Source organism: Phaseolus vulgaris, chromosome 6 (assembly GCF_000499845.2).
Source record: "Phaseolus vulgaris cultivar G19833 chromosome 6, P. vulgaris v2.0, whole genome shotgun sequence".
Taxonomy (NCBI): Eukaryota; Viridiplantae; Streptophyta; class Magnoliopsida; order Fabales; family Fabaceae; genus Phaseolus; species Phaseolus vulgaris.
In genome coordinates, this window is record NC_023754.2 from 19,027,866 (window position 1) to 19,047,985 (window position 20,120).

The 20,120-nt window shown below is 30.1% G+C and overlaps 3 protein-coding genes across 3 annotated transcripts; 1 reads left to right on the forward strand and 2 right to left on the reverse strand.

Annotated features, from left to right (window-relative positions):
* Window positions 1–1,727: 1,727 nt before the first annotated feature.
* LOC137831561 (transcription factor RF2b-like) lies at window positions 1,728–5,458 on the reverse strand. Its single transcript, XM_068639287.1, has 4 exons — window positions 4,592–5,458; window positions 3,392–3,524; window positions 2,780–2,864; window positions 1,728–2,687 (listed from the first exon to the last, which is right to left on the reverse strand). Exons 1-4 carry the CDS (start codon window positions 5,251–5,253, stop codon window positions 2,317–2,319), a joined length of 1,251 nt encoding a protein of 416 aa, XP_068495388.1. The 5' UTR covers window positions 5,254–5,458; the 3' UTR covers window positions 1,728–2,316.
* Window positions 5,459–12,616: 7,158 nt separating this feature from the next.
* On the forward strand, window positions 12,617–15,482 carry LOC137831562 (taxadiene 5-alpha hydroxylase-like). The gene is made up of 4 exons (XM_068639288.1): window positions 12,617–13,168; window positions 13,794–14,362; window positions 14,775–14,965; window positions 15,077–15,482. Exons 1-4 carry the CDS (start codon window positions 12,789–12,791, stop codon window positions 15,386–15,388), a joined length of 1,452 nt encoding a protein of 483 aa, XP_068495389.1. The 5' UTR covers window positions 12,617–12,788; the 3' UTR covers window positions 15,389–15,482.
* Window positions 15,483–16,670: 1,188 nt separating this feature from the next.
* On the reverse strand, window positions 16,671–18,643 carry LOC137833098 (uncharacterized). Its single transcript, XM_068641471.1, has 3 exons — window positions 18,027–18,643; window positions 17,577–17,680; window positions 16,671–16,943 (listed from the first exon to the last, which is right to left on the reverse strand). Exons 1-3 carry the CDS (start codon window positions 18,582–18,584, stop codon window positions 16,700–16,702), a joined length of 906 nt encoding a protein of 301 aa, XP_068497572.1. The 5' UTR covers window positions 18,585–18,643; the 3' UTR covers window positions 16,671–16,699.
* Window positions 18,644–20,120: the final 1,477 nt, after the last annotated feature.

The window sequence follows — 20,120 nt, forward strand, 5'->3', positions numbered from 1 at the left end:
ATGTGTATCTTTTAACCGAAGTAACGATTTCATAGAAAAGTGCAAAGCAGTTAGTCATTGTTGCATCCACCATGGAGGCTGAATTTGTGGCATGCTTTGAGGTCACAATTAAAGCTATTTGGTTGTGGAATTTTATTTCCTGACTTGGAATTGTTGACAGTAATATCAAGCCGTTGAGAATTTATTCTGATAATTCTGCAACTGTTTTCTTTTTTAAAAACAACAGGTATTTGACAAATGCTAAACATATGGAATTGAAATACGTTGTCGTTAAAGAGAAAGTTGAGAAACATAGAATGTCAATAGAACTTATTAACACTGATTTTATGATTGTTGGCCCTTTAACGAAAGGGTTACCGCCCAAAACATTTACTAGCCATGTTAAAAATATGGACATTATGTCTACTAGTGAATGATGAATGTTATTATTAATGCTTATTTGACACGCTCATTGATATATAAAAGTTTCTAAAAACTATGTTTTCTACTTTATGTATATGCATGGTGTGGAAAACAAATTATATTATTGTTGATGAAATGACATTATGTTTGAATCCATTATGAACTTCTCATTATAAAGTCATATTAAGGAGAAAGGATGATATAACAGTACATTGAAAGAAATGTTTTGATTAAATGACATGTTACCGCTATGACTCTTATTATCTATATATCCTTGATTTTGATTGATGGTAAAACCAATTTACATAAGGTTTTTCAATGCGCATTATGATTTATGTAATTACTAAATCATATTCAGACTCAAAAGCTCAAAATCTATTTCATGAGTCACATTATAATATTAAACTCATAGGTTAAACTTATTTAATCTTTAGTTTTCATGAGTCACATTATAATATTAAACTCATAGGTTAAACTTATTTAATCTTTAGTTTTCACCATATTCAACCTGCCAACTTTTTAGAATCCTCACCATCTAACCCTGAAATGAGTCATGGTGGATTAACTCAATTAATTTGTTTAGATTTAATATTTTATGATTTTCATTCTATTTAAATTTTATTAAAATATTCAAAAAAAATGTAATTTTTTTGATAAATAATATATATACAGATTTTTTTTTAAATTTAATTCTTCCTTTAAAAATATTTTTGATGAATCAATCGAAAAACTCTTTTGACAAAATAGCCCATCAGTTAAATCAATTAAACCCATTTAACTAAAATGGGCCATACCTTTAACCCTAACAATTGGCAGGCCAAGATCGAGCCACAACAATGATAGAGCCCATCACTTAAGATTTTTATTTTGTCACGCATAAACCTGACACTATATTACCAACTTTTCAGATGAGGGTGAAAAGGGAGTTCAATATTCCAAGTAAAACTGGGTTCAGGTAGCAGGTTAAATACAGTTGTGTATTGGTCACCTAAGAAAAGACAGGTACTAAAAACACAAATATTCCTTTATCTTTTCAGTGTTTTGGGACCGACCAAGCAGATTTGAAATTTAATGTATTATAAGACAAAAAGTAGAGGAGAAACTAGAGAGTTAAAAGGTTGGGGAGAGACAGAGAGAAGGACCAGGACGGCGACTGTTGTTCTTATCCCTAAAACTTACGACAAAGGACAGTAGCTGTTAGCAATGCCAAAATTAAAATACGTGGTGGAGGACATTTCAAACCTTATCTCCAAATTCATTATTGATGCAGTTCCCCACCAGAGTGAGTTATTATAAAATATCGATCAGATATATATACAGCAGGCTAAGACATTCTAGGTGTTATTCATAAATACCTCGTCTGAGAAAGTGAGAAGCATAATAATACTTACACAAGTCCAGTCTCCAAGACTCTTTAGTGTACACAACTATTGTGAATATATCTAAAACTACAGTAATAAGACATTTATGGAAGGCACTAAACTGACAGAATCCATCTTACACATCCTTTCCTTGGTTTTGATTCATCTTACAATCCTTGAAATGGAGCACAACAACAAATCACGGTAAATAATGATACAAATGACTGGAGAGGGATAGGTCAAGATTCTTCCCCCTCGTAAGATACCATGAGAATGACCTTTCATTCCCAGTGATCTAAAACCCACAAACACCAAAATGCCACGCTTCAAGATGACTGCGTGGGTGAATTTTGCGACAAAACCCCAGGGGTGCTTCCCCTTTTTGAAGAGCATCCCTAAGAATAAACAATTAATAATTAATCCTTAATCTGGAAGGAATTTTTAATGGAACAGAGCACCGTCATTAGATGACTGCACGTCAACACTATAGACAATTGAGGAGAAGGGGATGATGCCATGGACAAGTCAGCAGGTCAAGCAATTTACGTCAAATTCAAAACTTAGTGCTACTCTCATTTGCAGATATTGAGGGGCCTTCAGATTTCACAAATGACGATCCATTGCTACTAATGTCAAGTCCCTGCAAACGACCAAGCTGGTCGTTTTGCAATACATCTGAGATTTGGTGAGAATTCGTTTGATGCAGCTGATGAGCTGGCATGCTAGATTGGGAGAGACCAAATGGAGGCAACTGCATGTTCTGGTGACTAAGAGGACCTGAATGTGGTGGGATTGAAAAGAAATTTGACCCTGCAAATGGCATCTGGTGCATTCCAATATTGAAAGACTCAGAGTGGTTGTTTAATGCCTCGCCAGTAGCAATCTTAAGCCTCTCAACTTCCTTCATCAATGCATCATTAAGAGCTACAAACAGAACAGAGGTAAATTAGTATATAATTATGTAAAATATATGTATGATGCTGTATCTAAAGAAAGTGATTGACTTAAACAGTTACCATCACGAAGTTGTGCCTGTTGCTCCATGGCTTGCAGACGGAGCTTAAGCTCGGTATTTTCACTACTCAGACCAGTTGTATCCCTCTATAAGTAATCAAGAAACGGTATAAGTCGTATTATTATTTAGCCACAAGTTTATGCATGACAAGGAAAGTCAACTGAACGTAAAGTTTAATAAATAAAAAACCAGCAAGTGTATCAGGAATTACCAAGGAAATTTGTAAAATTAAATCATTAACCTATGATTTAAAAAAACAGGAATTTGTGATAAAAAGACAAGAGTGCATCTAATCACCCATGTCATATTCTTGTCATTAAAATAATACCAACAAAGATATGTATCCTGTTACATTTTTAGTGCATTGTTTGAGCACGCAGAGAAGAGATATCGGCATTGCTTAGATTATGTCGAATCAATTTTTGCAGATAATTATGTAATATTATAAGAATCATAACCAGAGAAAAGCAAGAAACTGCAGTAGCAGGCTTTAATGTAGGAAAAAATATGAAGCCCATAAAAAACAGAGCCAATAAACATTATAGCCTCTGTTTCTTTAGGGGCGGAGGATGTAAAATACTTAAGTACATGTAGATGTAAATCAACAACAGACCTGGTACAATGTGAGTTGGGCAGAAAGTGTTGTTGCCTCGGTCTGAAGGGTCTGAACTTTGCGCTCTAGTTCTTGTATATAGCGTGCTTTTCTTTCTTTTGACCGCGCAGCAGATTGCCGATTAGCTAGTATTCTGTACAGAACAACACTTGTTGAGAATAGCAAAATAAATGCTTAGCAACTACTAAAATAAAGGTACTGAAAATAAATGAAACAACAAAGCAGTATCTATGGCATAACCCTCACTCACTCGCATTTGCAGCCTCCCATCCCTATTTTAAACGTTCAACTCTTAGAAATCACAATGACACAGCCGTTATGTGTTTATTATATCAAAATAATTTATACTATAAAGGAAGAAGATTCATCATTGTCACTCTGCATATTCAGAACTTTTAATGTATCACTTTATAAAAACCATTATAATTAGATTTAACATTAATTACCGAGAAAAAAAAGAGAATAGTCTTAATGACAGATCGTTTTAACTAGCAATCAAATCAGCAATTACAATTATAGTGGGGACTTCGAACTCTCCAGACTGATCATGCAACGGAAATGCACCACATCAATCATACTTTCTTACAATTGTACCCAAATTTGCCGTTAAAAAGCAACGGCTGCGTGAAATATTCTCCGTCTATTCAGAAATCAATCACTTCCCACTCATCTAACTCATCCCATTACAAAACACCAGGATTGCATTAAGGATTTTATACAATTTAATGATTCAGCAGCGTATATCAATGCCACCATCCATTGAATGATCATGTAAAATCTATACACGCACTAAAGTTATGAAAAACAAACTCCAAACAACCGTTACGAAAACAAATATCATTGTCAAACATATAAGATTCTCCTATCAATGTCAACTGAGTCCCCAAGTGTCGAGCATCATCTAATTACATTTACAAACCAAGTCTCATTTTCATTGTTAACAGGAAATTATAATCAAGAATATGTAGATGAGAGTATAAAGTAACAAATTTGTAAGCTCCCTGGAGAAACGCCAAATTCTAAAATCTCAACAGAAAAACTAATTATTTAATTATGAAACTACCGTTGAGTTATTTACGTGATATCAACGTTAATCTACTGCATTAGGATTCTGAAACTGAAATCGAAGAGCGAAAACTATAATCATTTTCCACGAAAAAAAATCGAAAAAAATTTAAAGAGAAGAATGATAGAAGAGACCTCTTGGCACGCTTTGGATCAATGTTCCAAAGTTCCGCGAGCTTATCAGGAGGCATTGCTTTCTTCGCTTCCATGATCTCTCCGAACATGCTTGTCGACGAGGAACCGTCGACAGAGCTACTGTGCCGGTGTCTCGGCCGCGCCTCTTCGGCGCTCGGACTCTTCTCGCCGTCGTTGTGTCCGCTGGTTCCGGTGCCGTTTCCGTAACCGTTCTGATCCGATCCGTTTCCACCGCGGCCGGCACCATTCGCGCCACCGCCGAGCTTCTCAACGTCAATGTAGGTGGAGAAGAGGTCGTCCTCGGATCCGATCTCCTCTAGGCTCGCCGTCGAGGATCCGCCGTTGAACGGATCCGACGGTGAGAGGTCCATCATGTCGTCCGGAAGCCGGTAACTGACCTCCGAGAGTGCTCGCCGGTGGTGAGAGTGTGACTCGCCGGAGCCGGCGACGGGAGCGGCAGAAGAACCGGCGCCGAGAAAGAACAATGAAGCAGACGGCGTTGATGACGTGGCATTGAGATTAGGGTTAGGGTTTGAAGGTGAATCTTGCGTCTGTGTGGCCATTCCCTTCTGTGTTCTGTTCTTTTCCGATCGATGCTCTGTTTCTAACACAAAAACGGACAATCTCTCTCGACTTTCTTCCTCCCCACGTTCCAAACACATAAAATATTAAGAATTCTTAAAAGAAAAACAAAATTATATTATTTAATATTGTTTATAAAATAACAAAAAAAAATCTGTTTAGCATATTTTATATTTTACAGATTTATTATTTTTCCTCCCATGTTTTGTACCAGAAAGTTCTTAAGACATTGTAACACAAAAAATAAAATAAAAATGAGAATGTAAACTATAAACTGAAATGTTTAAGATATGCAGAATCTAACAGGTATTTATCAATCCCTTTCTAAATAATTAATGAGTATTTAAAACCATTTAGTTTTCTTACATTGTCAATGTCCAATACGATTTTACAGTGATTATTATAAAATAGACATATTTATTATATAGGATATTTAATAGTTGGATAGTAGTATAAAATTTATTCACATTCCAAGAACATTTTAGTTATATTATTGTCTTTTAATATAATTTTTTTAAAGTAACAATAAATTTGTATAATTGCATAATAAATTAACATAACTAAATTAATTAAATTTAAAGAAAAATATAAAGTAATTTAATCAGGGAAGGGAAAATATTAATATAAAAGAAATTTTTAGAAAGAATAAATAATTTATTTTTTAGTATGTTTTTTTTTACTTAATAACAATAACATCATGTTTTCATTAAAAAATAAATAAAAGGCAATATATATATATAGTATTTATCCTCGAAATTATGAACTTAGGATGCTAATATAATATTTATCCTAAAAAAATTCAATATTTTTTAAGATTTAATATAAAACTATAAGTTTCTAATATGAGAAAATAAAATATTTTTAACTATAAATATAAAAAACTTTATAATAAAAAAAAATAGCATAACCTTCTCATCTTTATCATGTGAATTGTAAACTTCCTCATAATAATTAGCTAAAAATTAAAAATCTCTTGTTAAACTTATTCACTTTTAGTCATACGCTTCCTATGAAGGTATTGAAAATGACTAAATGAAGAAAAATTATATTGTACATCCAAAAATTACTTAATTTACTTCTTAATTGCTAAGAAATATTTCAATCGTGTACACCATTTTCAAAAAGCATGTAGCTTCACATGCAAAACAATGTGATTCAATTGACAAAGAGTTGATATGTTACTATACAACAAAGAATTATAAATGAAGTGGTTCACATTTGTACGCAATAATTTCATATTCAATTATTTAATTAAAACCCAAATTACTTTATTGTGCAAATACATTTACTGGGTTACTTAATTAACATGTGTTTCCTAGTAACGTGCAAAAAACATTTTCCTTGTAGTTGCCCTTTTGACTTTCAGAAATGTTTAAACAGTTTATAACAGTGTACATGATGTGAATGATTGAATTTAAAATGGAGAAAAATATATGTATGAAGAGTACTATAAAGTTAAATTTTTTTCAACAGTCAAACCTGAATGCTAATGGATAATTGGAAGGGGAACACCTTTCTTCCTTTCTTCTTTTTTTCTTTTCAAAATTTTTCCTTCATAAAATGAAGGCAGTTTTTCAAAAGTGGAGATGGGTGAGTGATAATATAAAGTAAAGGTTCGGTTTTGTTAGATTTATGGGTATTCGGAATGTTAGATTCATGAGTGATTCGTTTACTTACGTTCAATGTATTTGGATCTTTTTGTTTGTTTGAAATCAATTAAAAAGTAAGGGTAAAGTTGGGGTCTCGTGTAAGTGTCTGAGAACTCGAGATGTATGATCTTTTGTATGATTAATATTTTATTGTTTTGTTTTCGAGTTGGATGTAACTAATGTTGTACTTTGGTCAATAATGGAGTTTGGTATGTGTTGCATGTTCGTTAGGTGGTTCTGGACCTTTGAAGGATTGAAGTTTACTGTGTTTAATTCCCTGTATTGTTTTAATTTGTTCCTTTTGGGTGGAAGAACTTAATAGGATTTTGTTAGGTTTTTTGATTGGGATTCTTGGCCTACTAAGACAATGAGTCTTTAAAATGGATGATGTCGTGCGGCGCTGGAGGGAGAAATCTTTTGTGGGTCGGTAGGTAAGCTTAGATAATTTTATTATATTGTGTTTACGGTTTGGGTACTACTAATGTTGGTATTTGGTCAACAAAGGGATTTGTTATTGGTTGCAGGTTGTGAGTTAGATTTTGGTGTATTGAAGGTTTTACGGACATCGGACATGTCGATAGACGGTAAAGGTAATTTAAGTATTGAAGAAGTGTGAGTTCTTTTTGACATGATGTTGGTTGTGGGTGAGGAATTTTGTTTTGTATTAGTTTTTTGTTTTGTAACTGTATTTGTGGTATTTGATTGTATTAGAGTTTGTTTTGTGTGTATTGTTTATACTAAAGACTGGTTATATGAACCTAGATAGGGTAGCAAGGGTGAACTGATGATGTGGTTTGTCATTCCTTTCCTTTGAGGTTTGAATTGGAGGTCTGTAGAGCCTAAATAGTCAAGTATTAAGCAGTTTGACTTTGACTATGTTGTGTATAAAGGATTGAAACACTCTTAAAGTGTCTTATAAGGGTTGAGACAACCCTAAAGTATCTCATTTTATTTTATTTATTTTACTAATAAAAAATTTATAAAGTTAATTTGATTAAATTGAAACTTTAGTTTCTTGGATATGTATGATTGTGTGAAAGATAATGATTAAAGGGTCAAACTATAAGTATTTTATAGTTTTGAGAGTAATTTTAAATAATTGCGTAAACAGTTACCTTTTATATATGTTTATGCCAACTTTTTTTTCTCCATTTCTTTCTAAACCAAAGCTTTAGATTGATATTGTATTTTAATTACATGAAATGTTATATATGGAGAACACAAAAAAAAATCACATTCCTTTTTTACTTTTTTTTATTTCCCTCTTTTCCCACTCAAATAAATAAATATTAGGATAAAAGGGAAAAGAAAAATAGATTTGATGAGAGAGAAAAAAACAATTAAAAGGGATTAAAACAAGGTGAAAGAGATTTTTTTATGAACTATATATTTTAACCTTTTGTTCTTAGTTAGAAATATATATTTTATAGACATTGAATCCAATGTCTTTATTTTAGAAGGAAAAATTCCATCAAAGTGCACAATCAGAAGTTTTTCAGTAAGATAGAACTTGTTTTATTACTCTTTATAAGATGAAAAGCTGAAAAATTATTGTTACAATGTCCATTTATGGATTAAGTGGACTACATAATACTCATAAAATGTGTTGATGCTAGATACATAATATCCTTTGATTATGCAATTCATCTAGTTGATTTTTTTTTTTTAATATTTAGGGTTAATTGAGTTTAAATATGTTTTTTTATCTTTTTAAATTGAAGTATTATTTCTTTTGATCTTTCAATTAAAAAGTTTTATTTTTTAAAATTTTGTGAAATGTTATTTTTAATTATTTTTTTATCATCATTTATAGTTATAGGTGTTAATATTAATAATATTGATGAAGAAGATGATGACTCGTCACATGAATCTAATTGAATAACATGATTTATTAAACTTCCAAATTAGGTACTTTTTTAGTCATTTGGTTAAAAAAATTCATTTTTAAGTTATTAAATTTTGTATAATATCATCTTTATTTTATGGAGTTTAACAACATTAGACACATTGATTGTGTTATGAATAATAGACACTCAATATTTACTTTATAAATTTTGAATGGCATGATTTTTTAAAAGTTTATTAAATACTTAAATATGTTTTAGTCATTTAAATTATGTACATTTTTTCTTTTGATCACTCATTAAATTGTTTCATCTTATAGTTTACTTTACGTAATGTTATTTTTAGTCTTTAAAATGACAGTAGTTATATTGATAATATGAAAAATGATGACCAACTCAATATTTTTTAAATACATTTAATTTTTAAATAGATTTAATTAAGTGAATTAATTTTTTTAAAGTTAACTAATTTTTTGTTGTTTATTTTTACATTATTTAGAATGATAATATTTTGATTATTTTGCAAAAGTCAATTTTCTCAGGTCTTTAATAAGTAATAGTAATATTTATCTTTCACATAATCTTCAATTGCATAAAAAAATTTGCTGAAAAATCACAAATCATTTGAAGAAAAAAAAAAAGTTTACAAGAACATCGAAATGATGATTTTAGAAACTAAAAATAACAATTCATAAAATTGAAACACTAAAAAATAATGAATTTTTTAATTAAAAATCAAATGTTAAATTCTACATCATTAAAAACTTGATGAAAAACATTCCATTCATAATAATTAAAAGTTGTTACGGTATAAATATAATTAAAAGGTAATTTCATTTGTTTTGTTAAATAACAAATGTTTCAATGTTCTTGCATATTATTATTATACTAGTAGAAAAGTGATTAGTGCAATGAAAAATTTAAAATCGAGAGCGGTGAGAATAAATATTTAAAAAGTTGACACAAGTGTAGGGAAATTCAATAATTTAATAAAGCATGTTCTCAAAAAGTTGTTTGGTCCTAAATTCGAATCACTTTAAGATTAATGGAATAGTTATGATCATGAATCATGATGCTGCCATTTAAAATTAATTGAAGCTAAGTTTGGATAATGATGATGCTCTCCTTTTACTAGTTCACTTTTTGCATTCCAAAGGGGGGGGAAATATTTCATTGCATCATGTTAATTAATTAATGACAAAAAAAACCACTCACTAAAACATTAATAATAAGGTTTCACTTTCTTGTTGTAAAAAAACATTCATAAACTTTTTTCTGTTGGAACTTTATTAATGTAAAAATATGGTATTATAAAAAATATTAAATTATAACTAGAAATAAAAAATAAATAAATATTATTATATTAAATATTATTTTATAAATTAAAAAATTATTGATATCGTAAAAGTTTATAATGTAATTTTTAAATTAATATCTAATCTTAACTAATAAAATTTTAATTACTAATTATTTTAAAATATAATTAATAATTAATTTAATTAAATATTAATTTAGAATATAAAATAGTTGGTATTTAAAATTTTAATAGTTAATATTAATACTAATTTATAAATTATTTTATATTTTTTTTATTAATAATATAAACTATTTTATATACTAGTAATTTTTAATTTATAAAATAATATTTAATTTAATTATATTGATTAATTTTTTTTATAAACTAATTATTATTTAATAATTTTTTTATATTGTTTAATACACATTGACTTGGCATTTAATACACATATCCAATTTATTTTGACAAGTATTTCAATAAATATGTTTAAAAAAGGAATAAATATTTTTAATAATTAAAATTAACTTATATAAAAATAAAGATTAGTTTAAACATAAATTAATTTAAGTTATCGATAAATCTATTTATTTAAAAGTGTCTAGGAAAAAATGATGCAATGTTTATTTTTTAGGACATATAGTAAGTGTAATGTTTATTTTATGTGATTAATAGTAAAATTGATTAAAATTTTATTTTCTTCATATATTAGATAATAAATATCATTTTACTAAAAGCTTTCAATGTTTTACTACTTTAAATCCGTGGTAAAAAAAGGGGTTTTTTGTGTCGATAAATTTTATCCGATAACTGCTATAAAGTTTTTTTCTCAATCATTTTAAGGATCCATAAATAAAATTAAAAATATTTATAAAGTCTTAAATAATTTTAATAATTAAGGAAGAGACTCTCTGTCTAGGTTAATTCTGCTGAATCACAATGCCACTGTATGTTTATATGTTTGAAGCTTGAGCATGATGAATACTTATCTGTTAATGATGTTTTAAAGGGACCCATTTAATTTCAGGAAATCAGGCCAGTTATTGTGAACATTTAGGATTATGTGTGTGGATTAATTAATAACTGACTTAATACAATTTTATCATAATAATTAAATCATAAATATACTTCATGCATTGAGGATTTAATATGGTATAGTTATTTTTATCGATAATAAAAAATAAATAAATGTGAACCACTTCAGAAATGGTCCAACCCTTATATCAAAAAAAGACCTAAGATATTCCATCTTAAAACTCGCACAACCGGACACCTAGGATTACAGAACACTCCTGACTTAACTCAAAATTAAACACCATAAAAACAAGCACCTGAGCTCAAAAATATATCAAGAAACCATCATCATACAAACTAAAGGTTAGAAACATCAATTGAAAAAGGAGAGAAAACCAGAGAGACTTGAACGTAATTCAAGATCAAACATTCATTTGAACTATGACAACCACTTCTAAATCATCGATAACTTCCCATTTAATATGGTGTAGTGTGAAAATGATATTTGGATGTGATTTCAATGTAATTCTTCACTATCTGCATAATATGATGTTTATTAACATAATAAGAGCAAACAAATAATATGATGCAGCATAAGAATTGCAAGTAGGTGTCTCGTGTGAGATCAATGAGATCAAACTGGTACATGTATCTTATATCAAATGGTATAGTGATATAAAATGCATAAAAAAGTACACTAATATTTAGACAAATTAATAAGAAGAGTAGGAAAAATAACGCTAACACTGAAATATATTAAAAAAAATTTAACCTCGTAAACTCTCTTGACAGATGATGTCTGAACTTCACTTCAACCAAACCAACAAGAAGTTAAACTAATAATAACCTAATCAAGAATGAAAAAAAATGAAAAAAAAGACATAAATTTTAAAGATAAAAAATAACTATTTCAAATTCTTATTTAGTAATCAAATTAATTTCACAATATTAAAAAAATTTCATTTAACATAATATTTTATTATAGAATATTTTATCTAAATATAATTATGAACTAATAATTTATTCAATTTGGTTATAATTAATTTGTTGACACTTGACTTTTCCTAGCCCGCGAAGTTGTGATACAAAAGTGCCAAGAAAAAATATTTTTTTTTCTAATCTTTATAAAAAAAGTAGTACAGGAGAAGTAGTGGTGATCACAAGTCTTCCCAGTTGCATGCAATTGCACCTCATGCGCAACAAATTTAGGTGTGTAAAGCAAAAGATGCAATTTTGCCAATAAGATATACAAAAGAAAACAAAAGTTGTTTCGTTAAAGCAAAAAATAATATAAAGATTATAAAATGTATATAATTTTAATTGGTTAATTAATTAGTTTAATAAATAAAATATTAATATTTTATAATTTAATAAAAAATATTTTATATTAATATATACTTTTATATTTTAAAAACCCTAAACCCTAAATCATTATAATAATATTTTAAATTAAAAATTAAATTAAATATGATTAAAATATTAATTTATTAAAATGTCTAAGTATATACTTTTTACTGTGCTACACCCAATAAAGAACAAATACCAAACATCTTGATCTCATCAATTTGATTATTCAATTGATTAAATTATTCAGTAGATTAGTCGTACCAAATTAAAAAAGAAAAAAAAAAGCTCTGTTTTCATGTCTTCTCTTTCCAATGTCACTTGATCACTGAATCTCTAAGAAGGGCATTTATGACTTCTGTTATCTGAGTCTTCTGTCATCTGATTCACATATAGCTATTTCTCTGAATGATCTGAAGCCACTGTTTCATTTGCCAAATAAAGCTCAACATTCATTAAGGCTAAAGTCAATGGTTGTTGGGATATCTTTCTTTGTCCTATTTTCACTCACTTTGAGTCTAGCTTTTCTAATCTCAAAATGGTTTTCAAAAAGTCAAACCAAAAATGTTCCAAAAGGGTCTCTGGGGTACCCTATCATCGGAGAGACACTTAGTTTTCTTAAAGCACAGAGACAAGACAAGGGAGGTTCTGATTGGTTGGAAGAACGGATATCAAAGTATGGTCCTGTCTTTAAAACCTCCTTAATGGGGTCCCCCACAGTGTTTGTAATTGGACAAGCAGGAAACAAGTTTATCCTTGCTTCACCAGATGATGTGCTTTCTGCTAAGAAACCCATCACCCTCAAAAAGATATTTGGAAGACAAAGCTTAGTTGAACTTACAGGAAACAGGTACATAATCTTCAACCGTAATTCACTGATGCAGCTGAGGTTGTTTGTTTCTATTATTTTTAGATGAAGATTTTTATTCAAATAACGACACTTTTAGAGTAAGGTGTTTTATGTCTGGATGAATGGATTATGGATAGTTGAATTTTAATGAATAAGAGATTTCGGAATAGTGTAATTATTTGAATAACTCATTAGTACTGTGATACAAATACTGTTATAAAGGGAACTACTGGTGGTCCTTGTTTTAATTTTCAACACAAATGATTTTGAAAAAGTTGAGGTGAAAAAGATTTATTTGTGTTTGGGATGATATTTTAAAAGTAAGTTTAAAGGAAATGGTTTTTATTTGAATAGTAAAGTAAAACCACTTTAGAAGTGTAAATATCTATTTCTCATAACCAAAATCAGTTCTTGTCTAAGAAAAAGTTTAAGAATTTTGCACTCCTCTCAGAATTATTTCTGCTCACTGCGAAATTTCTTTTCAAAATCCTAAAAAGAAATAGCCAAAAAAGAACCAGTTTCTTCCTGGATAATCAAATGGTTTGATTTCCAACATGGTTTTCAGATGTGATCAAACAGACTATATAGTTCACCTTTTTTGGGGCTGTGTTAATGTTTCATGCAGATTCAAGTTTGTGAAGGGGGAAATGCTGAAATTCTTGAAACCTGAATGCCTTCAGAACTATGTAAAAAGGATGGATGAATTGGTGAATGCTACATTAGTGAGAGAACTCACACAGAATGAAACAATGGTAGTTGTGGTCTTCATGAAGAAACTGACCTATAATTTATCATGCAATATATTGTTTGACATTAAGGATGAGCACACCAGGGAGGCTATGTTTGTAGATTTCACTTTAGCATTTAAAGCAATTCATTCTCTTCCCATCAATTTCCCTGGTACTACATTTTGGAGAGGCCAAAGAGCCAGGGCAAGAATTGTTGACAGGATGATTCCTATTATGAACAAAAGACGGGAGGAACTGTCTAAAGGAGTCTTAAGCTCTACCAATGACATGCTTTCTGGCTTGCTTGCACTAAGGGATGAAAAAAATCAACCTCTACCAGATGATTTAATCACTGACAATTTTATATTTTTACTTGTTGCTAGTCATGACACATCTGCCACTCTTATGAGCTTGATGATATGGAAGTTATCTAGAGATCCAGAGGTTTACAAAAGAGTTTTAGAAGGTACCACTTTAAACTTGCTGTTTCAGTTACAATGATGTGCAGTCCAAAATCAAAAGAGAATTAGGATGTGTTTGATTTCTATTTATAGAAACAGTTTTTAGTTTTAAAAAATAACAAAGAAAACAAACACATGTACTAAGTTCATGCCTCATCACATATACTATCACTCCAAATTACTTACACCCTTGAGTTAGGATCACAAAACAGAAGAGGAGACCACAGAACATGTAGCTGTTTCTGTTTTCTGGTTTCTAAAATACTTGATTTGGAAATAATTTTTAAAACTTGACAATAAATTTCAGAGAAGAAATTGATTGGTGAGTATCATGAGTTATGAGATATTACAGAAAAGTAAGAATGAAATGAATAGACCCTTAGTCCTATAGTTGTTTTAGTAAACTGTTTTATGCAGAACAAATGGAAATTATAAAGCAAAGGGAAGGAACAGAAGAGAGGCTAACATGGGAAGAGATACAAAAGATGAAATATACATGGAGAGTGGCTCAGGAATTGATGAGGATGATCCCTCCCTTGTTTGGAAGCTTTAGGAAAGCACTTAAAGATAGTAGCTACCAAGGATATGACATACCAAAAGGGTGGCAGGTGATAATTCCATCCTCATATCTTTTTATGAGTATTCAAACAGTATTTTGTCATAATGTTAATTAGTGACACCTTTTTTGAACAAACATGTTAAATTGGTTATTTGGTCAGGTGTATTGGGCAGCATATGGAACCCATATGAACGATGATATATTTGAGAATCCACAAAAGTTTGATCCATCGCGTTTTGAGAATCCAACAAAGCCAATTCCACCTTATTCTTACCTTCCATTTGGTGCAGGGATTCATTATTGCATAGGAAACGAGTTTGCCAGGATTGAGACCTTGATAACCATTCACAACTTCGTGAAACTGTATGAATGGTCTCAAGTAAACCCAGAGGAACCAATTACCCGTCAACCAATGCCATATCCCTCCATGGGTCTCCCAATTAAGATCAAACCCAGATCTATTATGTCTTAATCCTCTTCTCATACACTGCATTGGTTTTTTACTATTGCTGCAAATTACTATTGTAGTTATCACTGTGATCAATGTTAATATTCTCTCTTCTAAATTGTTGATATGTTTTTTTTGTCTAATATAATATATATATAACTACAGTATTGCACCTACTGATTCTCTGACCATAACTTCGCTCTATCAATGTTAGAAGGTTAATGCTGAGATTTTATTATGTTCGAGAATTCTAAACTAATTTTTGGACATCAACACAGTTCCTGTTATAGTTTTTAGGAAAAAAAAAATTATATAAATATTTATTTATTTATTTTGGCTACTAAGCTTAGTACAAACCTATCTGTTCATTCAATTGAACATAAGATATATTGATTATAATTTGGAAGATATATATTTTTAATGGTTTGTTGGGATGACAGAGCTGTTTAGAGATAAAAAGCTCAACAATCCTCCTGCATCCTATATAGGCTCAAAATCGAGAACACTCTGCTGCAGCTATAAATCAAGAACTGACCATTCTACATCTACTGATATGATTGAGTTATTTAATTTTATTAATGAATAATTATCTGGTCCCTTGAGAAAAAAAAATCATTTTCATAATATTACACCTATGGCCTGTTTAGTGCTTCCAAAAGGAGAGGGAGAGTCCTCAAATTAAACCTTCTTCTCTTCAAATCAGCATACAAAATGTACAGTAAACAAAAAATTGTGGTACCCTTAGAATTTTTTTTTTATATTTTATGATTTTTTACAACTTTTCTCTAACAAATTATAAGAAATAAATTTGTATACTTTTTTTCTCTGTAATTTTTAATATTTCATGAAAAATATAAAAAAATCTATTGTAGATATAGAGCACTGGAATTTGTATGTAATATCACACACTAAGGACAGAAAAATGGAACTCGTTTGTAAGAATACATCAAATGTAATAACAGAAAGAACAAGGCAGCAACATATATTTGAAAAAAAATATTGATCGAACAAGGCACTATATATATATAGCCGGCATTAACAAGCTTTCAATATATGAACATTTTCTCATTTTATCAATTTGATCCATGCAATGAGATGCTGACAGACAAGATAGTTGGCGATTATTTTGATGCCAGTTGCTCTATATTGATACCAGTAACAACAAGAAAAGACACATATTGATAAAAAGCGAAACTTTCAATTCAAATAGAATCAACAAATAGAATGAAACAATAGCATAAGACAATGTAAGATAAAACAAATTCAGAAAGAACAAATTACCATGAGATGTGTTAATTATAATATATTGTAGTATATTAATATTTATAGTTGGTTTCAAAGAGGGAGGTTGTAATGAGCTGAGAAAGGAGAATGAGTTGCAGACATGACAAGGGAGGGTTCAGTGCTGGCAATGGAAAGAGGAGTCCTTCTAGGTCTTGAGGAGGCCATGCTATGGTGACCATAGCCTCTGTCACCACTCCTCCTTGGTCCTTTCTCAGCCCATGTAAGCTCAGCATGCTTCAATGTGCTTGGATACCTCCAACTGCAACACCCTACCATCCCTGCTCTCTCTATGTACCTGTGTCACCAATCATATATAATAACAATTTCCAAGACCATGAACATGTTGGAAATATACCATGATATTTTCGTTTTGAAGAATTACTTTCTTTCGTAAATAATTCTTTAACTAATAATATTACATAATTAGTAGATGAAAGTGTTAGAAATTATATTACACAGTCTCTTAAATATAAAAAAAACTTTATATTAGTTTCTCAATGTTAATGAAATATATCAATTCAGTGTCTGGGTTGATAAATATTTCATGTTTTAAATACTATTTATATAATTTCAACAATTTAAGGATTAGAGAACATTATGCTTACGGACTAAATTCACGATTTATTTAACATTTTGTATAATTAAAATAATAATAATTTTGATATACTAGTGTAGAAAATTGAATAATACACATAATTAAATTATAATGTAAAAATCTACTATAAGTTTATTCTAATTGAAATATAAAAATATAAACTATTCTAGGTTTAAAGCAGATATATGACACTAGCAAGTTAAAAAAACATTTATTGATCTTGATGTTTTGATTTAGAACAATTTTTGCATGAACTCATGGTTTCTTCGTTGTCTACAGTAGAATTGTTGTTTTCTCTTGTTTTCTTTAAGAAAACAGTTCATTTATCATTACCTTTGGCTGAATCTCAGTCCAAGACACTCAATACACTTTCTTCCTTCTGTCATTTCTCCCATGCCTATTTCCACACACTGCCTGCAATAAACCCTACCACACACCTGCATACCCCAGAAACATCTTAACATAAAAGTTCAACTTTACAGTCCATTCTTGTAGACAATACATAAAAGTTAAAGATATGAAGAATGTAAGTTTGTAATTTGTTGTAAATTATGCATGATACTCTAATGCTTTTGTCAAACTTTTTTCATTATTCCATGCATCAATCCTCTTATTTTTTTTTAAAAAACCTTACACTGTAATCTATATTGCTGTAAGCATGAAAAGAAAAAGGCAGAAAAATGTGTGGAATCTTAAAACACAACAAATATCAGTGTAATTTACTATAGACGTTTTCCATTATCTAGTTACTGAATTATAAATAATGTGCATGCAAAGACATACCAGGCATCTAGTCCTGAAAAGATAAACATAGTTACTGCAAATGGTGCAGATAGTAGAGTGAGGAATCCCTGGCCTCCTTCGTCGAACAGATCCACCTTTCCCAGAAGCAAAACTCTCACCACTCATGCCATCATAGCTCATGCTATACTCACTGGCCCTGCTAATTTGAGCCCTTGCTGCACCACCACTTGCATGGTTAAAATGACCCCATGAGTCACCAACTCCGTGGCCAAAATCTTGATGCTGACGACGACGATTGTTGTGGTTATGGTGGTGAGGGCTGTGATTGAGTCCCTCCAAGCCCTTTCCGAAGTCAAGACTAGGCACAGTGGAAAGAGAAGGTGATGGTACCTTTGAGGGGTTATTGTTGGTTGCAGCAGTTCCAGAAACATGTTCTGAAGTGGTTGTGGGCATTGTAGTGTTTGTGTGGTGTGATGAAATCACATTGGGTAGGTCTTGAAAGGTGAGGTTAACAGACTCATCAGGGATTCCTTGGTAGAGTTCTTCAAGTCCTAGTTTTGGCTTTGCCTGCAGAGTCTTCATGTGTTCATCGCCCATTGAGATCAGAGAGTGTGAAAGGAATGCTTTAGCTATGAAGTTGTGTGACAGAAGTATTTAAGAGAACGGAATGAGAAGGTAAAAGCTGTAGCAGGCTTGTTAATTACGTCCATTCAAAATAATGACAATCATATGTAGCCAAAGTGTGTAAGGCCGGTCGAAAATAAATGAAGAAATAAGGTTACATGTGTAAAAACTGCTTCTATACATAAAGACTTCTAAAATAGAAAAAGAAAAAAGAAAAAATGAAATTAAATGAGTTTATATGTAAATTAAAAATATTTATATATAAATTAAAAAATAAATTATATAATTTTTTTATATTTTTTTAATAGAGAGAGGTGGGATAGGGGACTAATTTCATGGTTGGGTTTAAATAACAAAGTTAGGGTGTTAATAGTAGATCTCGTGTTGGTCATTATGAAGTAGCCTAGTTTTTGGTAAGGCAAATTCTTCCTACATTCAACTTTTTTGAACTTTCACCCTATACACTTTTAAATTTTTAAAAATATCTTTCATCCGAGAAATAAAATTCTGGAATTAAAAAAAATACATTATGAAAAAATAATATCGTAATAGATTATTATGTTCTGAAAATGAAATTCTGAAATAAAATTAGAAAATTAAAATCTTATTTAGAAATGTAAAACATATGTTTCAGAGAAAATCGGAAAATATCCTGAAAAAGAATTCCAGAATAAAAAAAGTTATTAAAATTTAAATCTTAGAAAAATGTTCTGGAAAGGGAGTTCTGGAATGTATTTTATTTGCACCCTTTTTATTTAGAGCATTTTGTCATTTCACATAAATTCGGTATACAAGTATAAACTTATTTAGGTGCAGTAAGTAATTGTCTTTTGGTAATTGGAGACCCCGTGTGTTTTCGGGCCTTATTATTGGTAACCTCAAAGTTATTATTTAACATCCCCAAACCCCAAAAAGAAAAGACAAAAAAAATACAGTTTTGGTATTTAGTTAAAATTATTTTATGAGACATGTTTTGTTAACACCAAGGGAAATTGTCACCTTAATTTTTAAGGGGCCAATACAAAATTGACTTATTTATAAGAATTAAAAATATATTTAAATCTACAATTTAACACAGTGAAAACTTGCTTTTATTATATATTTTGAATTCATACCTTTCATAACACAACAACAACAAGATTCCAAAGTGTTAATTCTGCCAAAAACAAGTACACAGTAAAAGTTTGCTTCCATTAAAGATATTTAATAAAAAAGGGAAAAAGGTTGGAGCGTTTAAGGAATCAAATGGAGGTAGTGACAATAGCAAGTCTTTGTTTTATCTTAAACCCACTTGGTTAATGGTCCTTTTCTTTTTCATATATTCCTTTTCTAAGAAAAAAAAACTTAAATCCCTTTCCTTTCAAATAATCCCTTTTTATTGTTAACCAATCCCATCACTGATACTCCTTGTAGAGACATTATTATATAATCTTGATGAGTATCATATATATATAATTATGATTAATGTTAACATCTTTTCTATTTTTTTGAATAGTAAAAGTTGAATTT